The following is a 27,247-nucleotide window of genomic DNA, read 5'->3' as shown; positions in this document are numbered from 1 at the left end:
CGCATGTGTGTATCAGCGCCGGGGTGCCAAAGTTATTGCTCTGCTTCTCTGGGTGGCAGGCACGTGAAGCCTCCCGTGGCCAATCGCCCCATTATCTTGGTTCCTTCCAAGGGCAAGAAGGGAGAATCATGAGATGCCTTTGCCCCACGCGCTTCGACTTCTGCAGCAGTTACGATAAATACTTATGTCCCTGTGGAGATGGCAGTACCGAATTGGAGGTGCGTGCCCTTCTGGCTTGCACTCTGTTTTATAAAGATTTGAGGAATGAGGTTATCACCCCTCTTTTATTGTCCATTCCGGGTTGCCCAACCACTGCCACAGTGCATAGCTGTCAAGCGTCCCTTATTTGAAGGGACAGTCCCTTATTCCAGCGCCATGTCCTGCTGCTGTCCCTTATTGATGGATGTCCCTTAAATGATGTCCCTTCAATTTCAAAGGAAGCAGCTCCTCTCCCTCCCTCCGTATCGGCCAGAGAGGAGGGAGGCTCCAACTGTGTTGCTTGGCTGTGTTGCTCACCCAATAAGAAGTCTAAGAATAACTGGGGGTGGAGCTTGCACACCTTGTGCTTATCAAATCGGCTGCATTGCCTAGGGACTCGCCTTTGCTCAGCACTTCCCAGCGGAGAGGTGACAGTGGTTTTCCTTGAGGCTTTGTTTGACTGCTGGCTGGGCTTTCTGCCTTTGGTTCAGAGGGGCTCAGAAGTTGAACATACCTGTGCTGAGTGCTCGGATCGGAATCGGATGGATACGTCATCGACGGCCCACTCACCCTTGCCGGCGAAAAGGTCTGTCTGGAGCGGGGGTACATGGTGGGGGAAAAGGAAAGGAGATCTGGGGGAGGGGGCTTTTGAATTTGTTTTGGAGGCTCCTTCGATTGACTTATGGGGGAAAAGAAAGGAGCTGGTTGACTAAAATGGTGGGTGACTGGCGATCTCTTGGCGAGCGGGGGAGGCTGTGTGTGTGTGTGACTAGTTAATGCAAGCTAAGGGGGTTTTTGAATGCTGGACGCCATTTTGTTGCACGTGGTGCTGCAAACTTTGCAGTGCAAAGCCAGGCCGGGGAGCCATCTTAAGTTGAGGCTGCATAGGCCTTGTGGTGCATGTGATTCAGATTCTATTCAGTTGAACCTCTGGTTACAAAGTTGGTTGGACAAGGTTCTAGAAGCTACCAGCATGAGTTTGACCAGACTGCAGAAGGACAGGAAGACTGGAGTACCTGGAACAGGTGAGGCTGCAGGTCCCTTATTTTGGCTGCTGGTCCCTTATTTTCAAGGCTGCTGGTCCCTTATTTTCAAATCTGTAAGTTGACAGCTATGCCACAGTGTCCTTTCTCTTGGCACATCAAGAGGAGCAGGTGACAGCAAAGGTTGCAAGGTTCTTAGCTGGGGCAATCAGAATAAGATCCACTATTTGACTATTGATTCAAAACTCTCAAATGTATTTTATATAATTGACTTTTTATTTCTATTCTTTGTAAGTCGTATTGTTGTTTTATTGCTATGGCCATGGCTGATGCAAATAAAGATTCATTCATTCATTCATTCATTCTGCAGCAGTCCGGTGTGTCCACTAAAGCTGCCCCCCCCTTCTTTGGCCGGACCCACCGCAGACCTACCTGCCCCGCGGCCTCGAACGCACGTGCGCGAAAGGGGCGGGCCGGCGAGAGCGGCATGCAAATCGGAGCGCCGCCGGTAGCCAATCGGCGGCAGGCGAGCGCCCGGAGTTCGGGGGAGCCCGCGCGTCCGTTTTCAGTCCTCCGCCCACTTGCCACCCAGGGAGAGCTCTCTCCGCGGCTCGCCGGCGGTGCGGATCGGGCCGGGGGTGGGCGGGCGCGCGCGCGCGCGGGACCGGGCGCGCGCGTGTGTATGTGCGGTGACACCACTTCTCCGCTTCTGCTGCTGCAGCTGCAGGCGCCTTTTCTGCTTGGGCGCCTTTCTGCAAAGCAGGTCACCCCCAGCGCCTCCTCCTGGGAACCGGAGCGCGCTGCTGCTGCTGCTGCTGCTGCTCCTTTAAAGAAGCCGCTGCTGCTGAGCCCGCTCTCTCTCTCATTTCCCCTCCGGCAAAGCGGAGGGAGAGGCGGCTTGGCAAGCTCCACGTCGGGGCGCGAAGAAGCCCTCGGAGGCGATCGGCGGCGGCCAAGCGCTCTCCCAAAACGAAACACCAAACCAAAAGGAAAACACCCGCCACCGGGAGACGAGGGAGGTGATCCGGCCACTTCTCCTCCGTGGATGGAGGAGAGACGAGGGATGCGACTGAGCCGTCTTTGCTGCCTCTTTTATCAGCTGTGCTTCCTGTCAAATGGGATCGCTGCAGGTAATTTCAGCCTTTTCTCTCTTTCTCCTAGGCTTGCCATATTTCAAAAAGTTTAAAAAAAGAAAACAGAACTCCCCGAAAGTCGTGGAGCTTTTTTTTTAAGGAAGACCCCAAAATAGTGAGCAAAAAAAATAAAATAAAAATGTGACTTGCCTAAGATCCAGGACAAAGCCCCGCATTTCGGAAATGCCCCCCCCCCCCCGTAATTTCTGCCTTTGCATTCCCGGTAGTGTCCGGGGAAATAGGAACATATGCCAGCCCTACTCTCTCCTCCCTCCCCTGCCCGGCACGCCTTCTCAATTTTCTCCTTTTTGAATCTGGTCCGTTTAATAAACGGACACACTTATTGTTCCCAGAGGTGTCCAGATGTTTTACCGGACTGGCCAGGGAAAGGGACAAGGGAGCAGTGGGGCACGAAGTGGGTTTGTGGATAGATTTGTCAGCTCTGCTAGATGAAAGATCTGGATTTGAGGATCCTGGGCGAGCGCAAACTTCTGCACAGGAAGATTCTCGTGTTGCACCAGTATCTCTGCAAGTTATCGGGCTTCAGGTTGGCTGGAATGCCTTGGCCCATCCCGTCACCAAATGCACAGCGCCAGGCGTGGATGTGAGGAATACAGCACTCTGCACATGTTCAGAGTCGGACAGCTCTCCAGTCAGCCGTGCAAACGCTTTATAATTGTTGGCAGTATAAGATTGAAAGTTAAGCCGCCACTCAAATTAAGCGCTTCTTTTACTAGCCATTATAAAACAGGAGGGAACTCATTCTCTGCTTTCCTTGCAGTGATGCACTCTCTGATACACACCCTAAGACAGTATCTTGGTTTGGCATACTTGTCCTCCTACAAATGTTTCTTCAAAATGTGTCTTATATAACATTCAGACTGTGAGCTTTCATTTCCTAGGAATGATCTCTTGTGTTCTCATTACCTATAAGGAGATCTGTGAAGTTTAGGTCTTTAGACACTGTGCTGTAAAAGAACACATTAAAAAGTAGAAATGATATATAGGTTCGTGGTTTATACCATATGCTGTATTTTCACGCAGTGCATGCAACAAACTTTGCAAATGCAGCTGGCCAAGTTAATTCCTCTCTCTTCCTCAGTCCCAATGCCTCCTTACCTCTCTCTGGGTTCAAAAGGCAGAACACATATTCCCCTGAGACAAGAGCTCTCTTAATTTTCTTTCTCTCATATGGATCATGTCCAAGCATTAAGGGTCAACATTTAATAAATTGAATTACTTCTGTAGCCTTGTTTCCTTTGATGAGCAAGACTAGGTAGTCAATTGCAAGGAAACTCTGTTTCTCTGTACAGTACATTGCCTGCTTCACCTAAGCTAACTGCAGAGTGCTTCGCAGCTATTTCCTGTGCAGCGAGGTCTGTTGTTTTGTAAGGCTTTTGCACGAGTAGAAGAAGAATATGCCAGATAGTACTTTCCTTATTGTGTGTAAAAAAAATTCATATTGCAGAGGAGCCAGGGGGATGTGGGATACGATGGGACGGGACTGCTGAGCATTGAATCTGGCTTGTTCTTGTATAGTAATTTTGCTGTACTCTGGACATCTAGAATACGGCACATGCCACCATGTGAAACGCTAGAAAACTTGACGAATGGCATTCTGCACCTCTTTGTACGGTGTCCTGTTTGTATTTTGTTTTTGTAAGATGTGAATAATAACCATGTAATAACCAACACCTGAAATGCCATAGTGTCCAAAGTGATGGAGGGGGGGCTGTGGAATACATGCAGAAGTTTCCCAGTTCAACCCCTGACATCTTCAGGTAGGGCTGAGAGAGGGGCTCCGCGTATGAAACTCTGGAGAGCAGCTGTGCTGAGCAAAATGGGCCAATAGTCTAGACTCAGCATATGGCAGGTTTCTATGTTCATACGGATTCCCAGTGTCATTCTTACGATGTAATGGTTAGTATTATAAGCGGGGCCAGCGACAAAATGTCTCTTGAGACCGACGGATGCCAACAACAACAATACCCGCAACAAAATGTTGTGATATACAGTCATACCTTGGATCTCGAACACCTTGGTTCCCGAACAAATTGACTCCCAAACGACTGAAACCTGGAAGTGAATGTTCCGATTTTCGAACGATTTTTGGAAGCCAAACATCCGATGGGGCTTCCTCAGCTTCCAATTGGCTGCAGGAGCTTCCTTCAGCCAATCAGAAGCTGTGCTTTGGTTTTTGAACGTTTTGGAAGTCGAATGGACTTCTGGAACAGATTCCATTCGACTTCTAAGGTACAACTGTATCTCCAGCCCACTGGGATCCATCCTGGGAAATAAGTTTTTCCTCTCCCTTCAACCACAGTCTCCGTCCCACTTCCAGTTCCTGTTTTTCCTCCAACAGTAGAAAAGCCCTGGAAACTGCAGCTCCTTCTGAAGGTTTTTTCTTTCCTTCCTTTTTTTTTTAGAAAGAACTTTTTTTTAATTGACATTTTATTTTAAGCTACAAATGTATATACTTCTGCACATCCCCCAGCTATTAAATTACCACAGCTTTATTTTCAGGTGGCCCGGTTCCAAACCATACTGATAGCACTTAACCACCCAGGTTCATAATTAGAGGAAATTATTATCATCGTGCTGCAGATGGGGCGATGTGACTGAGAGAAAGTTGCCTGCCTGAAGCCACCGAGTGAGAGAAGCAAAATCAGCCACTACTCCACACCCCCTTGAAATATTAAACAGAACTATTTAAATGGATAATATATCATCCCTATTTAATGGCTTATAATTTAAAAAGAAGCTTTGGGTTATATTTAGTTTAAAAAAGGACGCAGTTTATACTTCGAGAGGAAGTATATTCAACATTGGGCTCTTCTAATCATTCTGTCAGTGCAAGCATTTAACTTGTCTGATGGAATGATCTCCCCTCTCTTCCCCCTGCTTGATCTGGGGGTTCTCAAGACCCCCCAGATTGGGGGGAGGAAAGGAGGGAAAGTCCAACTGTGCTAGCAGGACCTGTGCTGGCTTCTGCTAGTGCACCTACTTAGTTGAATCTGGTCCTTTATTTTTTAAAACAAGCAACAGTCTTCAACACTGGTATGAATTTAAGCATTTTCACCTTTCTTTAACATAGGTGATATATCATCTAGGATCTTATATAGCCTAACACACGGAAAGAAAAAACACAGCATTCAAATCCAGCTCTATTTGTGTCACTGTGTTGGCCAAGGATGGAGAACCTTTGGTCCTCCAGATGTTGTAACACTCCAGCTTGTTGTACGAATTACCATGCATTTGTAAAAACTTGGTCATCTAGTGTGGCAGCACCTTCACACTTTAAAACTCTCTGCCTGTTGCATTCTGTTTGGTGCTTGCTAAAAACATTATCGTTTAGACAAGCCTAAACAGATGCTTAGAAATTTGTGAATTTTGACCGGTTGTAGTATTTTAACTTTTTGTATGTTTTTAACTATTGCTGTAATTTTTCCTTGATTTTATTGTTTTGCTTTTTTGTAAACCACTGTGAGGTTTGTTTGTAAAAACAACAACAACAACAACAGCAACATGTAAAACAACAACAACAACAACAACAACAACAACAACATGTAAACCACTGTGAGGTTTGTTTGTAAAAACAACAACAACAACTTATTTGTACCCTGCCCATCTGACTGGGTTGCCCCAGCCACTCTGGGTGGCTTCCAGCATATATAAACTCCCATCACCCTGGACCATTATGTCATTCTGTTGACTGGGGTTGATGGGAAGTCCGCTTACCTTATTTGGTGGCCGGCATTGTGGCTGGGTCCCGCGTCACCTGGCTGAGGGCTAGAGACTGGTGCACTCCCTGCTGTTGCCTCCCCATGCCATCGGCGCTGGGCAGGGCGCCACTCAAGATGCGGTCCTCGCTAACCATTCAGCACCGATGAGGGGCGTGTCCATGGGGAATTTAAACTCCAGTGTGGCGGGGAGGCCGTCCTCTTGCATCCTTCGCATTGGGTAAGCCCTTGTTTAGATGGAGGGAAGGTTGTGGCCTCATCTTGCCCTTCCTCATTAAGGGTACCCCTTTAAAGGGATCTGGGGGTGTGGATTCTGTCCGATGCCCGGACGTGGGCCAGGGCCATGCCACTACCCCAGCGGGGACCCTTTGGGGTGCTCCTTTTTAATGTACGTCTTAGGGCTCCCCCTGTCGGGTGTTTACCCTTAGCTGGACTCCCAGGAGATGGGCAGGAGTCAGGATATAGTCTGGCTTCACCCGGTGCCTAAGCCAAACCGCTCACATCTGTAACCAATAAAGTTGTGGCCTGTTTGAACCCATAAACCAAAATCTGCTTGTTTGTGTGTTTTAGTTATCCACCAGGGGACCGTGGGTCGCGGTGCCTTGGTATGCAATTGGAGACTAACAGAATACAGTGGTACCTCGGGTTAAGTACTTAATTCGTTCCGGAGGTCCGTACTTAACCTGAAACTGTTCTTAACCTGAAGCGCCACTTTAGCTAATGGGGCCTCCTGCTGCTGCCGCGTCGCTGGAGGCCGATTTCTGTTCTCATTCTGAAGCAAAGTTCTTAACCTGAAGCACTATTTCTGGGTTAGCGGAGTCTGTAACCTGAAGCGTATGTGACCTGAAGCGTATGTAACCCGAGGTACCACTGTATGGATAGTTACCTCTTCCCCTCCCCAAGCGTAGTTGAAGCATTGAAATTAAACAGTCACATCTGAAGTCTGGCTCAAATATTGATCTATCATTTGTGGCAACTGTTAAGGTCAGGGACTGGTTCTGGCATTAAACTTCAGCCTATCTTTCCCCCCCCTATGCAGGTCTGCAACCTTTGGGAGACTCTGAGGAGTGGGAGATTGTCTACCCGGCACTATGGAGCAGGGGTCAGCAGGAACCCAATGGAGGCAGTGGCGCAGGAGGCAGCTGCAGCACTGATGGAAACTGTGGGAATAGTAGCAGCAATCTTAGCGCTACCTCTGCATCCACTCAGGTGGTGGGCAGCTCTCGCGAGGTCCGCTCAGTATCTTCCTCATCTGACAGGCAGCTGCAGCCGGTTGGGGAGACCTCTGAGGACGAGGTCTCCGAGGACGAATATGAGTCTCAGGAGTTCTATCACTGGTCTCCTCTTCCTCAGGGATTGAACGCTACTTCTCAGCTGCCCCCTCCCTCGCCTCTGCCGCCTTCTTCAGAGGACGGGGACGAAGTGCTGCTGAGAATACCAGCTTTTGCTCAGGAGCTCTACCTGCTGCTCAAGAGGGACAGCCGCTTCCTGGCCCCAGGCTTTGCAGTGGAAGAACGACTGATGAGCGAGAGGAGGAGTCTCCCGAACTCTGCCCAGACCCAGACAGAGAGATCGTGTTACTACAGCGGGTCTGTGCTCCATTACCCAGGCTCCTTTGCTTCCTTCAGCACTTGTGGTGGTTTGGTAAGGCTTGCAATTCTAGCATTTTCCCAGTCTTGTATGTTTTTTGGGGTGCTTTCTGTTAAGTTGTGGGTGAACATATGAGAGGACACAGAGATTCTTCAAACAGCTCTTGTTTATTTGCAGAACAGAACAGAACTGAACTGAAGGGTTCAGCCAGCCTGCTTATATAGAGCTCCACTAGAATGTAACAGTAACCACTTTCTGTAACTATCCAATCACTGAATGTCACTTTCAATCCCTTATTTGCATATGTGGACCTGAGTGAAAACTACAGTTGCTGGCCCAGGGTGAGAACTTCAGTACATAACACTTTCTTTCAGCACCTCCTGTATTTTCTCCTTCTTTGCGGAAAAGGTTATTCTTTGTGCTGTCCTTTACACATTGTGGCATTCGTATAGAGCCCCCGGTTGTTTCACGGACTATTGACTTGTACACCACTACTTTATCCTTCCGCTGCCACCAATTTTGTGAGGGGGAAACCCAGGGTTCCCCAGTGAAGTATTGAGTCTCAGTCAGGTAGAGTTAACCATGAAGTTTAAAGTTTATTTCAAACACAAAAAAGTTTTAAAATAATGCTGTCACTCTATACCCTCTCAGTCTTGTCCCTGTCTCTAACTCACTCTGACTCCTTTATCTCCCCCCCCCTCCAAAAAAAGAACCAACCAAACTTAACTGTCAAAACCTCTGGGCTGAGCCTCAAAGTCAGGTAGGCTCAGCCTTAGGGATTTCTTATTGGTCAACCTATTAACCGTTTCTCTCCCCCAATACTAATGTATCCCCATAGAATGGGCAAATGCCACACACATCCCCATGGTTTTACCTGGCTTGCCAGGTAAGGGTTACCCTGTAACCCATCTGTAGTCAGTGCTTCTCTGGGGGCGAAGTCAAACCGGCGCATTAGCAGCACTGAAGCGGCACCCCCACGGCGCAAGCCTGGGCAGAGTGAATGGAGGTCTTGGGCTGCCCAGGTGACCAGACCAACCTCTTGGCCTTGTTTATGTGGTCCAAAGGAAAGCAGAGCTGTATGTTTGGCACCAGATTGGCGGCAGAAGTTGCCAGAAGGAGACATACAAGATGCCATCCAACTGCCTTAGGAACTCTACTCTGGATTTGTGTAGAGTTTACTCCTTAGCATTTTCTTCTTCCAAATATATCCCACAAGGCAGCAGCAGAGGTTTAGGATCAGAGTTTTCCTTCTCTTAGAAGGGTGACCCACTCTGCCCCTCATTTCCCTCTATAGCAGCGGTTCTCAACCAGTGGGTCCCCAGATGTTGTTGGACTACAACTCCTATCACCCCTAGCTAGCAAGGCCAGAGGTTGAGAAAGACTTCTCTACAGCCTTCTTGACCGTTGGACCTTTTAGACTTGTCTGTTCAATCTGCTGGAGCCTTTCTTTGCATACAGGCAAAGTCTCTAACTCACTTAGAGTTTAAGACCTATCAGCTACCCTCACCTGATTTAGCTGGCCAGCCAAAGATCGTTTCCCAGAATGTTGCTGTTGTTGCATCCTGATAGCAGGTGAGAGCTGAATGCATGGTCGGGGACCAAAGACAGACAAACTACTCCAGATGGATCACAACATGTCCTCCACAAGAGGTACTACCCCTCCCCTAACACCCCATACACCCCATTGTTGGACTGCAACTCCAACATTGGCCATTAACCTGGAGGGCTAATCGTCTCCTTGCAGCTGTTTTGGATAAGGTGAGTGAAGGAGCACACAAGCCTAAGACTCATGCACATTACACTAAACCAGGTACAGGCAAACTCAGCCCTCCAGATGTTTTGGGACTACAACTCCCATCATCCCTGACCACTCGACCTGTTAGCTAGGGATGATGGGAGTTGTAGTCCCAAAACATCTGGAGGGCCGAGTTTGCCTGTGCCTGCACTAAACTATGGCTTAGTGTTGTGTTTGAACCAGGGCAGTGAGTGGTCTCAGGAGATCTACGGCACAGTGAATAGGGTGGCTTTTCTCTGATCACATCCATACATAAATTGTTCATTTGTTTAAAATAAGTCTCATTGTAAAACTAACAAGGTGAGTTACAGAATAAAACGTATACAATAAAATAACAATAACATATGCAAGCGTATATCCAAAGTCAAGTAGAGCTGGTGCTAAGGATCAGGGCCCAAGAATGTGCTAATATCATCCTGCATACAATATCACTCATTGTGGATCACCTAATTTTTAATTTGCCTCGGGTAGCAAACAACCCCAGTAACAAAGGCTGCTGTAGCAATGTGTAGGAAGAATTTGGGCAGTGTTCACTTTCATTTTTTCTGAAGCTTTGCAGGAATCTTGCTTTATCGCGAACTCTTGTTAGTTAAACAAACCCATGGTTTGTTAAACGTAACCCATGTTGAAGTTGGCTTGTTTTGTTCGGAGTTTGTGATATGATCTCTGGTCCATCCAAACAACCAGGCTGAGATTTAGGGAGCGAGCGCAGGGAAGAGGAGAGGGGAAGGGAGCGCATGCAAGCTCAAGGCTTTACTTCAGCTCATTACAGCTCCAGCACAGAGTTGTAAACCATGGCTTGGCTTTAAGGGCAGGTGAGGCCATTTATGTCTTTGCTTGGGCCCTGCTGGACTTGAAACAACCTTTGAATGTATCAACAGTTCCCTGGAGACTGCAGTTAACTACTGGTAGGAGTTCAGCAGATTTTATCCTGGATTGCACCAGCTAGAAATCAGAATGAGACCCAGCGACAACAGCAATGGTTTCTGCAATGAGCAGAAGTCCCAGGATATTTCAGGGTGGGTGGAGAGAGTATGGGCAGCTGGGATGATGTAAAATCCTGGAATGATTTAAAGCAAAGCAATTACTCTTTTCCTTTAGCCTTTTATTAATCTGCATGCCTGCAGAACCATATAGAAGGAGGACAGGGGTGTTGTTGACAGTGGCTCTGAGGCTGAAGAGAGTCAATGGCATCTCAAGTGAGCATATCGTGCTCTTTGTGGTTGGCTGGCTGTAATCTGTGGAACAGCGCTACAGCTATGAAGACATCGCTGGCTTCCATTCCAAAATCTGATTTCAACTGAAGAACATTGAAAATAGCTTGCCAGCATTTTTTTTGGGTGAGGACTAGAGTTAGTTTAGTTTACTGCTGTTAAAACTTGCGGATTTGCCAGGTTTGATAGGATTTTAAAGTGAAATTGGGTGGAAAAGTTGATGTTTAAGCTGCAGTTCAGTTTGCTTGTTTAGACTCAAACTGTTGGGTTTGGGGGAAATGGCATTTAACTGATACTGATAAGTTGTTGCTTAAACTAAAGTGTAACTGCCAGGTTTTAAACATTTGCCTGTTGGGTGTCTCAATTTTTCCGGCATATGGGTACAATGCAGACTATGGATGAACAGTCAAAACTGAATACTTCTTTTGTAAAGTGTATTGCTATTGTTCTGATAGGTGTCAACATACTTACACGTGTTTATATAGTGGGGATCTAGGGAATTATTGCTGTTTATATTTTTCCTTTTCTCTCCCCAAGTCCACCAACAAGGTTTGTGTCTGTTTTTTATATATATGGTAAAATTGGCCCAGCCAAAGGCAGATGGTTCTGTTTGCATATTACACTGTGCATCATCACATGTTAATAGCCTATAGCTGGTTTAAGCGCTTGATTCTTCTTTGCAAAACAGCACAAGCAGACTCTAATTGTCACTTGGAATATATTAGGTAGCTTTTTCTACACAATTATCTCTCTCTCTGTTTTTGCTGCTGATGGCATTGTAGGGGAGGTTGTCCTGATCTACAGGATGAGTTGCTACAGTCGTAGCTTGCCTGCCATATGGTGATAGCTGTTGTTTGATTTGAAACCTTGATCTCTCTTTGCACACTTCTACCCTTTGTCTTTCCCTCCTGTAAACTTCTAAACATTTTCCTGGTAAGCCAAGGGTAGGGAATGGGGACATGCAGATCCAGCAAATGTAAGCTACATTTATTTATCTAAAATGTCAGAAAGTACCTGTTTGAGTATACATTTTCTCCAGATATTGAGCATAAAATAGTGTGCAGAAACTGATGGGACTGAAAACTGGGATTTAAAAAAGAGGTCCCTCTTTATCCTCTGAAATGATCAACATTGACCATGACCAATCTGAGTCAGTCATCTATCTAGAAGTTTATGCTCATTTTTATCTACACATTTTCTTTCTTATTCCCTCCCCAACATCAACGGAAATCCTTCCGAATCTAAGATTAGTTTTCTTTAAAAATTGCAGATTGCTTCATCTTAGAAAAATAAATTATGGCATGGCATTTCCACAAACTTTCATGGTATTTTGAGTTTTTCTAACAAATTACAAGGAGAAAGTTTGTTCATAAGGGCATGAAGCTGATTGGGGATAATCTTTCTCACTGAAAGGCCACAGAGTTCAAAAGGCTTTTCTTTGTTTACCTTAATTTATCGCTTGTTTGAGTTGTGGAGAGATATGTTTAAACAGGCACTATCAGATTTACCATCAGAAGAAATGGTCTAGGTGGGAGGACATCAATGGAAATGTCAAATGGAAACGAAACAGATTTGTTTTATCACATAACTCAGGGGACAGCTTTGAAGGTATGATGTGATGGAGACCTGAACTTCCACTACTTAATATGAATCTAAGAGCTGAATGGATTTAATGCAGGTACTGCCAGCACTACTGACAAATATGCAAATGCAATTGCACCAAGACAATTTCCCACCAACAGCAACAATGTTTATTTCTTTATTATGAGTATATAGTAACAGCATTTAATTGTGGTGGTACAAGAACTGGTCAGAATGTACAGATCATGTGCAAAGGTTTACAATGAAAAGACCAATAGGGTAAAGGAAGAGGAGGGGTGGAGACACAAGACTGGAATAGAGAAAGGATGAAAAAAACCTGGATGAAAATATTGGGTTTTTTCAACTATATTGCAAACAACATGGAGAGAATGATATATAGAAATGCTTGGTATAATAAAAATCCGTTCAGTAGTTTCTAAGAAGAACCCAAAGCTCCATGGAAGAATAGTGATAAGAGTTCTTGGTTCAATTATTGGCACCTTTAACTAAAAGAATCTGAAGTAACAGGGCTGATAAAGATTTCTGCTTGAGACTTTGGGGAATTAGTTCCAGGTAGGTGGACTAGTGATCTTACTTGTTAGAAAGCAGGTCCTTGTGTCTTCATGCGCTCATGGATACAGGAGCATGGAGGTGGTTTAGGAGAAACCTACCAGTGAAACAAGAAAGATCGAGTAAGGGTTTGGAGAGAACTAATAGAGAACTGTTGTCTTTGTCCATGGAGTTTTCTTGGCAGAGATACTGGAGTGGCTTGCTGGTTCCTCCTCCAGGTGGATCACAGTTGGTCAAAACTCTCCACTATGACCTGTTCATCTTGGGTGCCCTGCTCGGCATAGTTCATAGCTTCTCTGAGTTATTCAAGCCCCTTCGCCACAGCAAGGCAGTGATCCATAAAGGGAATTGATGCTTTTGAATTATGGTGCTGGAGGAGACTCTTGAGAGTCCCATGGACTGCAAGAAGATCAAACCTATCCATTTTTAAGGAAATAAGCCCTGAGTGCTCACTAGAAGGACAGATCCTGAAGCTGAGGCTCCAAGACTTTGGCCACCTCATGAGAAGAGAAGACTCCCTGGAAAAGCCCCTGATGTTGGGAAAGATTGAGGGCACAAGGAGAAGGGGACGACAGAGGACGAGATGGTTGGATAGTGTTCTCGAAGCTAGCAGCATGAGTTTGACCAAACTGCAGGAGGCAATGGAAGACAGGAGTGCCTGGCGTACTCTGGTCCATGGGGTCACGAAGAGTTGGACACGACTAAACGACTAAACAACAACAACGATAGAGAACTGAAGCTAGACCACTGACTTCCAGCCAGACTCATCTAGTACCTTTCTAGACCTATTAAGTCCACAGAATAAAGAGACAACAGAGTAGTTTTGAGTTTCAAATAGGCAACAATTTAATTGATCCTTTATGGGATCTTCAGTTGTCACATAGCCTAACACAATCAACTCCCTCCTCCTCCTATGAATTCCCTATCAGGTAAAAGAGCTTTCCTTCTTCAACTTCTTTTCTGGGTGAACCTTCTTAGTTCGGGACCATTGGATGAACTTTCTCCTGCTCGTGGTCTTCACAAGTGCCAGTATGAGTCTGTCTACATCACCACCCCACAAGGCCTCATAATAAGGTGAATTCCAGGTGGAAGACCTTCCCTTGTCTCCTCTATCTTCATGGCCTTGAAAGGGACAGGTCTGAGGAAGTTTTCCTTCATTTTAGCATGTGACTCAGGGAGCTCATTTTTCTTCTCCAGAACCTTCACTGTACTTGCCAAGCTATCCTACACTGAGAGCCGCCCAGAAGCTAAACTCACGATCAGGTCAGAGTGGTGCTGGTGTAAAACAAAAAAACACAAAACCTTTCTAGCCATTTAGCCAGTTAGGGAAGGAGGTGCCTATGTTCCTTTGTGCCTGTTGACCAGCTAGATCCACAATATGTGCTGGGCGGACCGGGCAGTTGCTGCGGCCAAAGGAAGGAAAGTAGAGACTTTGAGAAAGGACTGAAGTCTTCAGTAGCATCACTCTCCCCTTCTGCACCCAACTGCTATGCAGTCAGTCTGGTCCCAAGGACTGGGAGTGGCAGAAATCACCAGCAGTCTATTGCGACTGTTGTTCAACTTCTTTGAAGAGTTCCTTAAGGGGGACTCAAAGGACTTGTGGTCTGTTTGGTTCAAGACCACAGGGAGTGTATGGATGTGCTTCCCATGCTGTATAGTTTCTCCTATCATAAGGGCCACCTCACTGTAACAGCAAGGCTTTCTGGTTTCCTTTGGAAATAATATAGTCCATAATTACTGGCTGTAACCAGACAGCCTTAATCTGCTTCCTGGTAAATCTAACATTGGAGGTCGGAGGACCGTTTCACTCTAATTTTAGGATTAACTGGTGTTGTTTTGGACTGGACTCCTGTAAGCAAGAATAACTCTGTAGGTTTAATACTATGGGCCAGTCCACACAAGCATTTATGGGCAGATCCACACAAGCATTTAATATGACATTCTCCAAATCACAGCCTTTCCCTCCCTCAATCTGGATTTTCTCATAGCAGGGCTCTGCAGAGTATCCCTGGTTTGAGAAAATCTGGATGTGGACAGCCAAGAAAATGGAGGCGCAGAAAGCTATAAGATATAGCATGGATTAACCCCAAGTGTAACATCTTAGTGGCTGTTATGTTCTTGTAAGCTAGTTCAACAAATGCTGAGTTATCCCCCACCCCCAAGGATGGCTGTATTCCAGGTTTATAACATAGCAAGCATAATAATCCCACATTGACTTGTACAGTTTTTATCTGGAAGCTGCACGTTAAGCTAGACTAAAATCCTTTCCCCAGTACAGTGCTGCCTCTGGATGTGAATGGGATCCGTTCCGTTCCGGAGCCCCGTTCGCATTCTGAAGCGAACGCAACCCGCGTCTGCGCATGCATGGGTCGCGATTTGCTGCTTCCGCGCATGCACGTGATGTCATTTTGAGTGTCTGCGTATGCACGAACGGCGAAACCAGGAAGTAATGCATTCCGTTACTTCCGGGTTGCTGCAGAGCGCAGCCCGAAAACGCTCAACCCGAAGCTACTTCAACCTGAGGTATGACGATAAAGGCTATTAAATGGTTCCCATAGAGTTCTGTTATAACCACCACCATCTTCCCTGAAAAGTGGCCACTCTGCTGGTTATACAGTCATACAGTTATAAACTGTACCTGGGCAGGCAGTTTATATCAAGAAGTCCTTTTTTTGCAGCTTCTAGGAATAGATGAGATGAATCGGTGTTGGTGTCCCCAGTACAGCAACAACGTGATAAGGGAGGAAAGACTTCTATATCCCAGGTTTCTGCACAAACATTTTGTAGTTCATATCCATAATCTGAAGAAGTCTAGATGGTGAGTCTGGAAAAATTCCACTGACAAATTTGAGAAGATGTTTAGAATCATTAAAGAGGGCAGCCAATTCACTCTCTGAATCATTAAAGTGGGTAGCCAACTCACTAATCGTAACCAGATTATGCCTGAATTGAGGTGGAATAATTGCTTTGTGAAAATAGCAGTTTGCTCTTTTCTTTTTCTTTTTTGGCTAACTTGTTCTCCAAGTAACCAAGATGTTCTACAAAGCATCATTCCTTAATGGATATGGAATGTGAGCTATTACATGAAGAACCATTTAACATCTAAAATTAGTTTTTAAAAATCATGCCAGGCTACTTGGAACCCATTCTTTGTTTGCTGTTTAATTAAATAACATTACAATTCTGCGTACACTTACTTGGGAGTAAGCCCCAGTGCAGTTTGGTCATATGGTTTGAGCTTTATCCCTTGGTCTGTTTTCCTAGTAATATCCTCATATGTTACTCTTTCCCCCTCCATGTTGGCACATGCACTTGTCAGTTTTCTGACTGTTTCTCTGTTTTGAGGCTCCTGTGCATCAAACCATCTTTGAATTTTAGCACTTTAATGCCTACTAAAATACTGTTTAAAAGCAATTTGCACTGGTTTTGAATATTCAGCTGGAAGAAAACCTATTACAGAATAAAGAAGTGAAATATCTAATTATATATTCCATATATAACTTAGCTGTCTTGTGAAACAGATGGGGAAGCCTGCTGTTTCTTAAGTTTATAAAAACGCTGGTGGAGAGGAAAGAAATTGAATATTGTTTCCCAAAATAGTTGTGTGTGTGTGTGTGTGTGTGTGTGTGTGTGTATATATATATATATATATATATATATGATACTGTTTCTCTTTCACAGCCTTGTAAGTTGCAGATGCCACATGCCTTTCATGCTAGTTGACTTTAAAAATTATTTTTTTGTGGGTACATGCTGTATATTATACAATGTTTTTCTCGGGTCCACTGGTACAAAAGTCAAAATTCATTTTCTGAATGAGTTTTATATCCAGAAATGTAGAAGTGTGCCCCGAGCCAACACTAAGTGACTTCATTTTTTGAATGTGACTATCTTCCAACAATTGCATGTGCTTATTTAATTACCTCAGCTGCGCTACCTTGGACTCCCACCAGATCTTCAAAGCAGAGCTGGGTCAACTCAGGCCAGCACTAGTTGGATGGGGCACCTCATAGGAGAAGCCAGGTATGGCAGCTGTAGTTACTCAGCAAATGACACTCTTTGAGAACCGTTGCACAGTTTCAGCGGCAGAATGCAAAACTACATGTACTGCCTGCATCTCATATTTAAAATGGCTATTCACCCTTCATTCCACAAGCTTGTCCTTAAGACTGAGAGCAGTTGGCTTCTACTTACATTGCCATGATGTAACATGCACTGTTTATGAAAAATTGCCAGTCCAGCTGGCTTTCTGAAGGTGAACAGAACGCTGTGACAATCATTGTGAAACAGAAGGGGAACAGCCTTTCTTCAGGGCGGTTCATAAGCACATTTGTTTGACAAGCCAATCTTAAGACCATCTATTGATCTGTTCCTATCAATCTGAAGTTGAGGTGGCTAGATCTAAATTCCAAAAGGGTTGCAGTACAGTGGTTGGATATACGGTATATACAGTATACGATATCTTTATTGTCATTGTCCCATACAGAACAATGAAATTGAAAATCTACATAAAATATTCAAAAACCCCTAAAAACTCTGAAACCCCGTTTTAAAATACAATATACTATAGAGACTCCTTATGCTGTGTTTAGAACCAGAATTGCATTTGCATAGAAACTGTTTCTCAGGAGGCTAGTCCTGGCCTTTATAACCCTATACCTCAGTTGCCAAGCGTAATGCATTCCAGAAGACCTTTCAACTTCCGAAACGTTAGACAACTGAGGCGCAATGGGTGCTTGGCAATTTCAGTGGAGAAATGCGCCTCAGGAGCTGTTCAGCTTCTGATGCAAGTTAAAAAATGGAAGCATTCAGTTCCGGGTTTTCGGCGTTTGGGTTCCAAATCATTCAGCTTCTGAGACGCTTGAAAACCGAGGTTCCACTGTATAATGTCATTGATTTTTTAAAATCAGTTTAAGAGGGTGGCATTCTCCTAAAAAATCCCATCAGCAGAAGTCCTGTCTAGGAACTTCCATTTGCATGATGTGGATTCCCCCCACCCCCGGCTCACTCCCTGAAATTGAGTTGGGGGTTGGGGTTGGAGGTACTTATTCCAATAACTCCCAGAACAACGCTATTTCGGTATTAGAACAATAACATTATTTCCAAATAGATCCTTCATTTTCAAGGAGCATAACGTAATAGTTTTGTTCATGCAATATTGCAGAATTTATATCCAATTAAACATCAAGCAATTATGGAATGAAGGACTTCTGTTAGACTTTTTCTATGCACACGCAAGTGTGTTAAGCAGTATCACTTACTTGAAGATTAATAGCCCAGAACTTTCCAGAAACAAGAGCTGGCAGTTATTGGGCAGAACTGTGATTTTCTGTAAGATGGTAAATAAATGTCTGTGCTCACGGTTGGGTAAATATTCATAGTTCACATAATAATAAAATATACAGGACCAATTTTGTCATTTATAATGCTAGATAGTTAAAGTAAGGTATTTTTTTGCCTCCAATTTGTTATTTCACCCAATGAATTCAGGTTTAAGAGGTTTTGAGTGTATAGAGTTTAGTGTGTAGAATTATCACAATCTAAATGATTCTGATAAATTACAATCTAAATACAAAATCAGATGGCGTCTTCACGAGAAAAAATAATGCAAAACCCATAAGGGCACACATCTAAGGGAGAAAATATTAAATGTCAATTTTGCAAAATAGACGTACAGTGTCGTTTAATACCAAAGCTCCATCTTGTTGGAATAAATGTGTATTATTGGTTTGAAGTAAGACTTCATGGATTTCTGCATAATAAATCTAGGAGCAAGGGCATGATATATTTACTGTATCATGCTTTTGTGAACATATATTGGCTACAGCAGATTTTGGCTTTCAATTGTGAAAACAGCAGTTTAATAAATTACATCTTTAAAACTATTTTCCACGATCATAATATCATATATACCCTGATTTGAAGCATATATGCTTCATATATGAAATGCTATTCATAATAATTAATGTGGTGTGGTGCATAAAACAAATAGCTTGTTGCAAATGGCATAAAATTCAAAATCACTGTTGAGATATATAATCAGCTCTTTTATAGGAGTGTTAAATTACAGTACTGTTCAAGAGGTGGTGGGGGCTTGCTTCTAGGCAAAGGCACTTCAAATGTTTTGCATGTGTTTGTATGGATGCGTAACTTACAGTTGGGGGTTACAGTTCCCTGCTGAAGTGACTTTCTTGTAGGAATCTGGCAATACGCGACATTGGTGTTAGAGATGCTTTTACAGGTCCAGGTGTCGTGCTCCACAGTCCCCAACCCTGGTAAATAAAAGACCCCTAAGACGGGTTTGATCAAAGGGACACTGGTGGTGCTGTGGGTTAAACCACAGAGCCTAGGGCTTGCTGATCAGAAGGTTGGCGGTTCGAATCCCCGCGATGGGGTGAGCTCCCATTGCTCAGTCCCTGCTCCTGCCAAGCTAGCAGTTTGAAAGCACGTCAAAGTGCAAGTAGATCAATAGGTACCGTTCCGGCGGGAAGGTAAACGGCGTTTCCGTGCGCTGCTCTGGTTTGCCAGAAGTGGCTTAGTCATGCTGGCCACATGACCCAGAAGCTGTACGCCGGCTCCCTTGGCCAATAAAGCGAGAAGAGCGCCGCAACCCCAGAGTCATCCACAACTGGACCTAATGGTCAGGGGTCCCTTTACCTTTACCTTTTTAAGATGGGTTTGGATCAAAACAGGCCACAACTTTATTGAATACAGATGAAAGAGGTTTGGCTTGGGCATGGGGCAAGTGAAAATACTTCCGGCCCACCAACCGGAAATGACACGTTCCTAAGACTTACATCAAACAGGGTGACCGCCACATGGACTGCTGTCTGGGGGTCCTGGCCCTGTGGACATGACCACCCCCCGGATCCCTTTAATTGGATACCCTAGTGTTTGGAGGGGCTGAGGCTAAATGCCACTTCATCATTACTCACTTCTGCACTTTTCATTCTGAGATCTGGCCGTTGAATGTATGAAAAGAGCTCCAGTGAGAAGCGTTGTGTGAAATTTGACATCTAGTGACATGGAAGCTCTGTCGATGGTGTTATATGTGGTGCTGTTTTGCTAGAAAAAGAGGTGCTGGAACTCACCACAAACACCTCCTTTGTTCTCATAGAATGGCATCGTCTTTCAAACGTGGCGTCAGGAGTGGAACTTGGTGGGCAGAAGTTGGTTTGGGGTCAGCTTCCAGATGAATGTTTTTTGAATTCTCACTGAGAAAAATGAATAATAATAATAATAATAATAATAATAATAATTTATTTATACCCCGCCCATCTGGCTGGGTTTCCCCAGCCACTCTGGGCGGTTCTCAATCGAGTGTTAAAAACAATACAGCATTAAATATTAAAAACTTCCCTAAACAGGGCTGCCTTCAGATGTCTTTTAAAGATAGGATAGCTGCTTATTTCCTTGACATCTGATAGGAGGGTGTTCCACAGGGCGGGTGCAACTACCAAGAAGGCCCTCTGTCTGGTTCCTTGTAACCTCACTGCTGTAATTTTAAAATAAGGTGGGTTTTTTTGCACCCTTTTATATATAAAAAAGTGAATACCTCTGCTTCAGTACTAAGATTTAAGAAGCCTTGTGGGGTACACAACATTCCTTAAAAGGGAAGTGAGTGACTTGTCTGTTTTCATAATAGACAAAATATTGGGTTTTTGTTTTCTTCAGCCTCTGCTCACCCAAAATGTTAAAAACAGCTTCTGGACTGAATATCTGTAGACACAACTAATAGGTTTAAATACTCTGATACATAGTACTTTACATGCATTGTTTGTTTGTTTGTTTGCTCCATCATTCCTAATGGGGTGGTATTGACCCTCAAGGCTGCATGGGTAAAAACATTACATCTTCACTAAATTAAGGTGGGAGGCCCCTGAAATACCACATGGCAATTCAAACCTCATCAGAGTTGAGGACTACCTAGAACATGGAATTGTAGAAGATGGACACAAAGACATTATAGATTTTTTTTCAGTCCTATTGGAGCACATTTCATTGACAAAGGCTTGAGATATGCAGTAAATGTAATTATTATTATAGTCTTTATTTACGTGGACAGGCGGAGTCCCCCCAACCCCAGGCGATCCCCAAGTGGAATACAGTGGTTCCTCGGGTTACATATGCTTCAGGTTACATACGCTTCAGGTTACAGACTCCGCTATCCCAGAAATAGTACCTTGGGTTAAGAACTTTGCTTCAGGATGAGAACAGAAATCGTGCTCCAGCGGCACAGCGACACCAGGAGGCCCCATTTAGCTAAAGTGGTGCTTCAGGTTAAGAACAGTTTCAGGGTAAGAACAGACCTCCAGAACGAATTAAGTACTTAACCCGAGGTACCACTGTAATGACTCAAGACAACGTGCTATGGGATTAAAACTGGCCACAACTTTATTACGTTTCAGATGTGGCTCAGGCATTGGGCATTTATCCTTCCCAGTCCCCAGCCGGGGATCTGGGAGACATCAGGGTTATCCAGAATGTGTGGGGATTGGGCTGGCTCTGGAGAACATATGTTCAAGCAAGAGGCCCCCCCCCCCCCCGTTTCACCGCTGTTGCAGGGGAGAGCAATGACAACCTCTTGGCATATGGCCAATGCCTCCCCTCAAGACCCCTTTAACAGGGAACCCTGGGATCACCACTGCAAGGGGGTTGTGGGTCACCACTTCACCCCCCCCCCCCATTTAGGAAGATAGACTAAAGGATTCCGCCCAAGGCCTGAAACCGCCAAAGTTGTGACGTTTTGCTACGGCAAAGGCTAACCTGCCAATGCAGGAGAATTCCTTTCCGGCCCTTCAACAGCGACCATGATGTAGCAGCGCCTGTGTACCTGTGGAGAAGAGGTTAACCTGCAAAAGAGTCTTAAGTGAGGGTGGGAGAAGCTCTGGAGCCAACTGACACTTCGCAGGTAAGATTCACCTTCTGCTGTGTGGGCAGGGCAGTCCCTCCCCTTACTTGGCCGATCCCCTGGCAATGCCTTCCCAGGCGGGATTGGGTGACTGGCTGAGGTAGGCGGAGACCTCCAGGTATCCAGCCTGGGGGGGGGGGATGAAGCCAGCCTGAACTACCAGGAGCTGCATTGGGATCTGGGGGGGGGGGCTGCATGTGACCACGCAAAAGGTGCCCCCCCCATTTGATGTGGGGAGCAGTCATTAGAAGGAGCTACTAAATGAGAACAGTCTTTTACAAAACATGGCTCCAGAATTTTCAAAGGTTAGCTTGTGATTAAGTTGTTTGAATAGAAGTTGAAAATACCATATATACACTTGTAAGTTTGTTGGTAATGTCGTATGAGATCAGTTTATTACGAATTGCTTCTACCAGTTGCCTTAAAATGCCAGTTATAGTGAAAAACCTCTGTGATGTCAGATCTCTTGAGAACAGACCCTATAAGAAGAGGAAACTGATGTAGTTTTTCCACTGAAATAAATATGAGACTTAATTTCTTGCTTGTTTGAAGTACTGTACCTTGATTTTTAAGAGATCTACATATAGGGAGAAAAAACAAATTTGTGAATATTTACAGAATATTTCAAGTTCGTTCTTTATATTCCGTTAATGTTTATAATTTCATTTCGTCCTTCATATTCCTTTTATGCCCATAAAATAATAATACACCCCTTGCTTGCCAAAATGAATTCAAAACAGTCTATGAGTACAGACAACAGCAGCAAGAATACTCATTGCGAGGTACTGGAAGACACAAGATTTACCCACCTGGGAAGAATGGCAGATGAAGTTGATGGACTATATGGAACTGGCGGAAATGACTGGCAGAATCCGAGACCAGGGAGAAGAGTCGGTGGAGGAAGATTGGAAAAAATTTAAAGATTATTTACAGAAATACTGTAAAATTAAGGAGCTTTAGAAAAAAGGTGGAATAAAGTTATATGGCTTTGGCAGAAATGTTAGAAGGAACTAGGTATAGATAGATGGTTAATGCATTAAAAGGGGGGGGAAACTAGGTTACAATATGTTAAAATTAACTATAAGACAGAAAATAGATGAAGATGGAAAGGACTTGCTGAAATAGTTAATTGAAGTGGAATACAAAAATGGAGGCGTTGAGGAAGTTAATGAAACAAGTGTATGAAAGTTAAGATTGAAAAGTTTGGAAGTGTTTTTAATTGTTTTTGTTTTGTTTTGCTAATTTAATGTTTTATGTAGTGTTTTTGTTTTTGTTTGTTTTTCTATGTTTAACTTTTCTTTTTTCTTTTTGTAATTTCCAAAATTTTAATAAATATTATTTTTTAAAAAAACAACAGTCTATGAGTACAAAAATTGACGATTAAGCATTCACTTATGAAGTTTTGGAAAGACTTGAAAAACACTGAGTTGAACTGTCTAATCAATGTATGAACATTGTATTCCATGTAACTGCTAAGCAAAATTTATTGCTTCAGCATATTGAGATTGATTAGTAGCCTTCTTCTGCACCCTGTATGAAGAAATTAGATGGGCGCTGAGCAAGTTAAAAATAATTTATTTGGTGTGTCTTAATTATTCTTTCACAAGGATATAGTGCAGTGATTGTGGTGGAAAGGCTCACAATCACATCCTGAGCTTCAATCTTCCCCTCTGATCAAAATCACCTTCAGTGTCCATAGCATAATTGCCTGTTTCATTTGTATATATTCAGCTATAGATGATGCAGGAGGGTCACCCACCTGCAATTTCTCCAGTTCATCACAGGCTGACAGGTGATTCCACAGGGTAGCCAGATTGGACTGTTATAGTAAAAAGCAACAGTGAGTCTTGTGGCAGTTTTAACAGATTTATTGTGTTATAAGCTTTCATTATCCAGAACCCAGTTTTGTGCATCTGGTTAAGTAGGATCTAGTTTTTCAACCCTTGTAAGGTAAAGGTAAAGGGACCCCTGACCATTAAGTCCAGTCGTGACCGACCCTGGGGTTGCGGCGCTCATCTCGCTTTTATTGGCCGAGGGAGCCAGCGTACAGCTTCCGGGTCATGTGGCCAGCATGACTAAGCCGTTTCTGGCAAACCAGAGCAGCGCACGGAAACACCATTTACCTTCCCGCCAGAGCGGTACCTATTTATCTACTTGCACTTTGACGTGCTTTCGAACTGCTAGGTTGGCAGGAGCTGGGACCGAGCAACGGGAGCTCACCCCATCACGGGGATTCGAACCGCCGACCTTCTGATCAGCAAGCCCTAGGCTCAGTGGTTTAAGCCTTGTACTCGCTAATAAATCTCTTGGCTTTTAAAGATGCCACAAGGTTCTTTCAGCTTTTTCATTTTCCTAGGGGTCGTCACGTTCTCCTCTGCAATGCGTGTATTTTTTTAAACATAGAAAATGCACGTCCAGATTAACAGTATCGCTTTCTGAAACTTCAAAAATGGCGCTCATGGTAATTGTATCTTGCAAATCCTCTCTAAGTGAATCCTGTGTTGTCATTACATTGAATTCTGTTACCTCAGACTGGAACACACCCAGATGCACATCTCAGGAGTAAAGAAGAAGAAAAGCAGTATATAAATCTGTCATGCTTTCTGCAGGCTAGAATGCTATATATGGAATAATAATTGTTTCTGAATGTTATTTTGCAGGGCAAAGCCAAGTTCTTAACTATGAAGTTTAGCTTACATCATATTTAATTATTTCCGTGTAGCCTCCAGTACTTGGGAATGATACACAGGATGCGGTACTAATTATTATCTCAATGTGATATATGGTTCAAATGTGCTACACTCTTTTTTTGGTATATAACTTATCAGGGGCTTGCATAGATTCGAGATGAGCTCTGGGAGTCTGTATGCTGGGTTTCTTCCAGTCTCTCAACATGGTTTTGTTAACACAAATTTTCAATGGCACCCCTGAGTAATTGCTGGCAAGAAAGTATACAGCCGAGCCTACTTAAAAATAAACTGTTTAAGAAATAGTCCTGTGAAAAGAATAACATCTTCTGCAAATGAGCTTTAACTTACATTAAATTAAAGTTAAGCTTTCTTGAAAAGAATGAATGATTCCAAAGGAGTTAGCTGTAAAAAGAAAGAATTGACATAGAATAAAAGCACAGTGTAGAAAAGCACTAAACCTTCTAGATCTAGAGTCTAAAGAAAAGTATAGCATGCATAGTTTAAATGGGGCATATTGTGAGCATCGAAAGCAGCTTTAGTCATATATCTCTAACTTGCTTCTCTTTTTCATAATTTTTAAATTAATTTTTCATTAATAACAAACCAATATAGACCACATTAATACAATACCAAATCATAATTCAATTAAAAAAGCCATTTGTCAAATTCCAAATTAAACATTTTGGTTGACCTCCCATGTTCTGATTTTAGGAGATTTTAGGGAGATGTTGATTACTTTTTCCTGCTCCAATCCGCTTATTTAATCCAAATAATACAGTTCTGATGTTGATCCTTTATTTTAACTGCCACTGATGTGTTGACTTTTATTCGTATTTAACTGTTCCATATTCTTTAATTTGCACGAGGAGTTTATATCTGGTAACTTTCTGTGTGGAATGCTTTTTTTTAAAAAAACAACAACAACAACCTTCCTTTTTGTTGCAATCAATCATTTTCGGCATCCCCCCCCCCCTCCAAGGACTCAATTTTACTGGGTACCTTTCGACATTTTGCTTTTCTCAAAACTGAAAGTGCTCTATCGACGTGGTTCTCAATATGCAAGCTGTTTCAGTGGTTCTTCTGTGCTGAAGGTGTCAGTGAGATTCCTTGACTCCTGGGTTAAAAAATCCTAGTGTCCTTCCAGATTCCCCAGCAAACCGTTAATTCTAACATAGTCTTCATTGTATCATTGACTTCAATGCAAGAATGATAACAATATTTTGAACAAAGCAATTTCAAGTGGATCATATCTTCTTCAGAAGCCTTTTTCGACTGTTCCCTTTCTATCTCCCATTTTGCCTTCGCCTTTCCTGATTCCGACTTTGCTTCTTCTAAGGTTTGTTTCCAAGCCCTCATATTGAAACTGGTTTGTTTGTAAATGGATCCAATGTGTGTAGCATTGTTGTCACAAACGTCACGTGGTGGCTGTTTGAGGCAGGGGTTATAATGTGAAGAGTGGGTCTCCCGGTGGATTTCTCCCACTGCAGGGAGAATTTCTGTGCCCTCATCTGCTGTTGCAAAGACTGTTTTGTGGCATTGAGAATCTCCATGAGATGAATCAGCCCACTCACTCAGCTGGTTTACACAGTCAGCCATCAAACTGAGCAACTGTACGCGGAAGGCCTTTCAAGTAACAGCATGTGTTCTTTGTATCACACAGTGAACTTGTTCAGCACGGACTTGGGATGGATCCGCTTCTCTGGAAACTTGTGTTGTGCAACTAGCTGAAAAATCCCACAGTACTTTTTAAGGAGGGAGTTAACATGGATGAGAGACAGGACGTTTTCTTCATCCAACAAATTTAGATCAGCCATCAGCAGGTGGACAGAGAACTTTAAGAAAAATATGTTGTGCAGATCCAGCACAGCAAGTATGTCAGGAAGTACAGTTAATCAAAGACAGAGTTTACTGGCTACCATTTGGGTATCATTTCTCTATCTGTCCAAAAATGAAGATAGTTGATGACAGAGGGCTGTACTCAGAACAGAATGATTGACTCTTTTATTTATCTAATCGTAGCTGGCCGAGCCTTGACTATTTCATCGGTGTGTTTGGTTTTTCTGCATGCTATTTGTCTTGTGGGTGTTCTGTTTGATCATGATCTCATGATACATAGACAGCTGTTTTGATAACCGCTACCAACTTTGTGGGCAGAGACAGAAAGGTAAAAGCAGGGACAAAAAATGGATTAGCAAATGTGTCACAAAACTTCATAGATCTTTTCAAAAGAGAGTACAGTCGTACCTTGGTCGTTGAACAGAATCCATTCTGGAAGTCCGTTCAACTTCTAAAAATGTTCTACAAGCAAGGCACAGCTTCCGATTGGCTGCAGGAACTTCCTGCATGCAATTGGAAGCTGTGTAAGCCGTGTTGGACGTTCTGCTTCCAAAGAAATTCCGCAAACTGAAATACTCACTTCTGGGTTTGTGGCGTTCAGGAGCCAAAACGTTCGACCCCCAAGGTGTTTGTCTTCCAAGGTACAACTGTATGTGTAGAGTCCACACAGGACTCTAAGATTGGGCTATCTTATCTCAGTTACAATTAAGACGTCATATAGTTTCTAACACCCCAGAATTCACTAGTTGTGGTTGAATTGAAAAACTGTAATTTGAGATGTGCTCCCTTTTCTCTTATATATGTTAGAAAATCTGTATGCATATGCTTATATAATGGCAGCAAAATAGCTTACTTCTTTTTGAAAGATAGAGAGTAATGTAGCTGTCTCACACACATAGAGGGGGTTCGCAATGGGATGCAATGCCCACATGGAAGCCATTTAAAACACTTCCACTGCATAACTACTCCAACTAGCTGCTGTACACCTGGGCTAGGGTGGAAATGA

General features: G+C 43.7%; 1 protein-coding gene across 2 annotated transcripts in view; it reads left to right on the top strand.

Annotated features, from left to right (window-relative positions):
• The first annotated feature begins 1,911 nt into the window (after window positions 1-1,911).
• Window positions 1,912-27,247, top strand: part of ADAMTS19 (ADAM metallopeptidase with thrombospondin type 1 motif 19) — a 128,187-nt gene continuing 102,851 nt past the window's right edge. For both annotated transcript variants that reach the window (XM_079995339.1, XM_079995338.1), the window contains exons 1-2: window positions 1,912-2,311; window positions 7,094-7,698. In XM_079995339.1, coding sequence (XP_079851465.1) covers window positions 2,227-2,311; window positions 7,094-7,698 — 690 coding nt within the window. In that variant the 5' untranslated portion in view covers window positions 1,912-2,226. The remainder of the gene's footprint in view (window positions 2,312-7,093; window positions 7,699-27,247) is intronic.

This window comes from Podarcis cretensis (genome assembly GCF_951804945.1).
Source record: "Podarcis cretensis genome assembly, chromosome: 11".
Classification (NCBI taxonomy): Eukaryota; Metazoa; Chordata; class Lepidosauria; order Squamata; family Lacertidae; genus Podarcis; species Podarcis cretensis.
The sequence above is the reverse complement of the archived record's forward strand: the minus strand, read 5'-3'. Positions and strand labels throughout refer to the sequence as shown.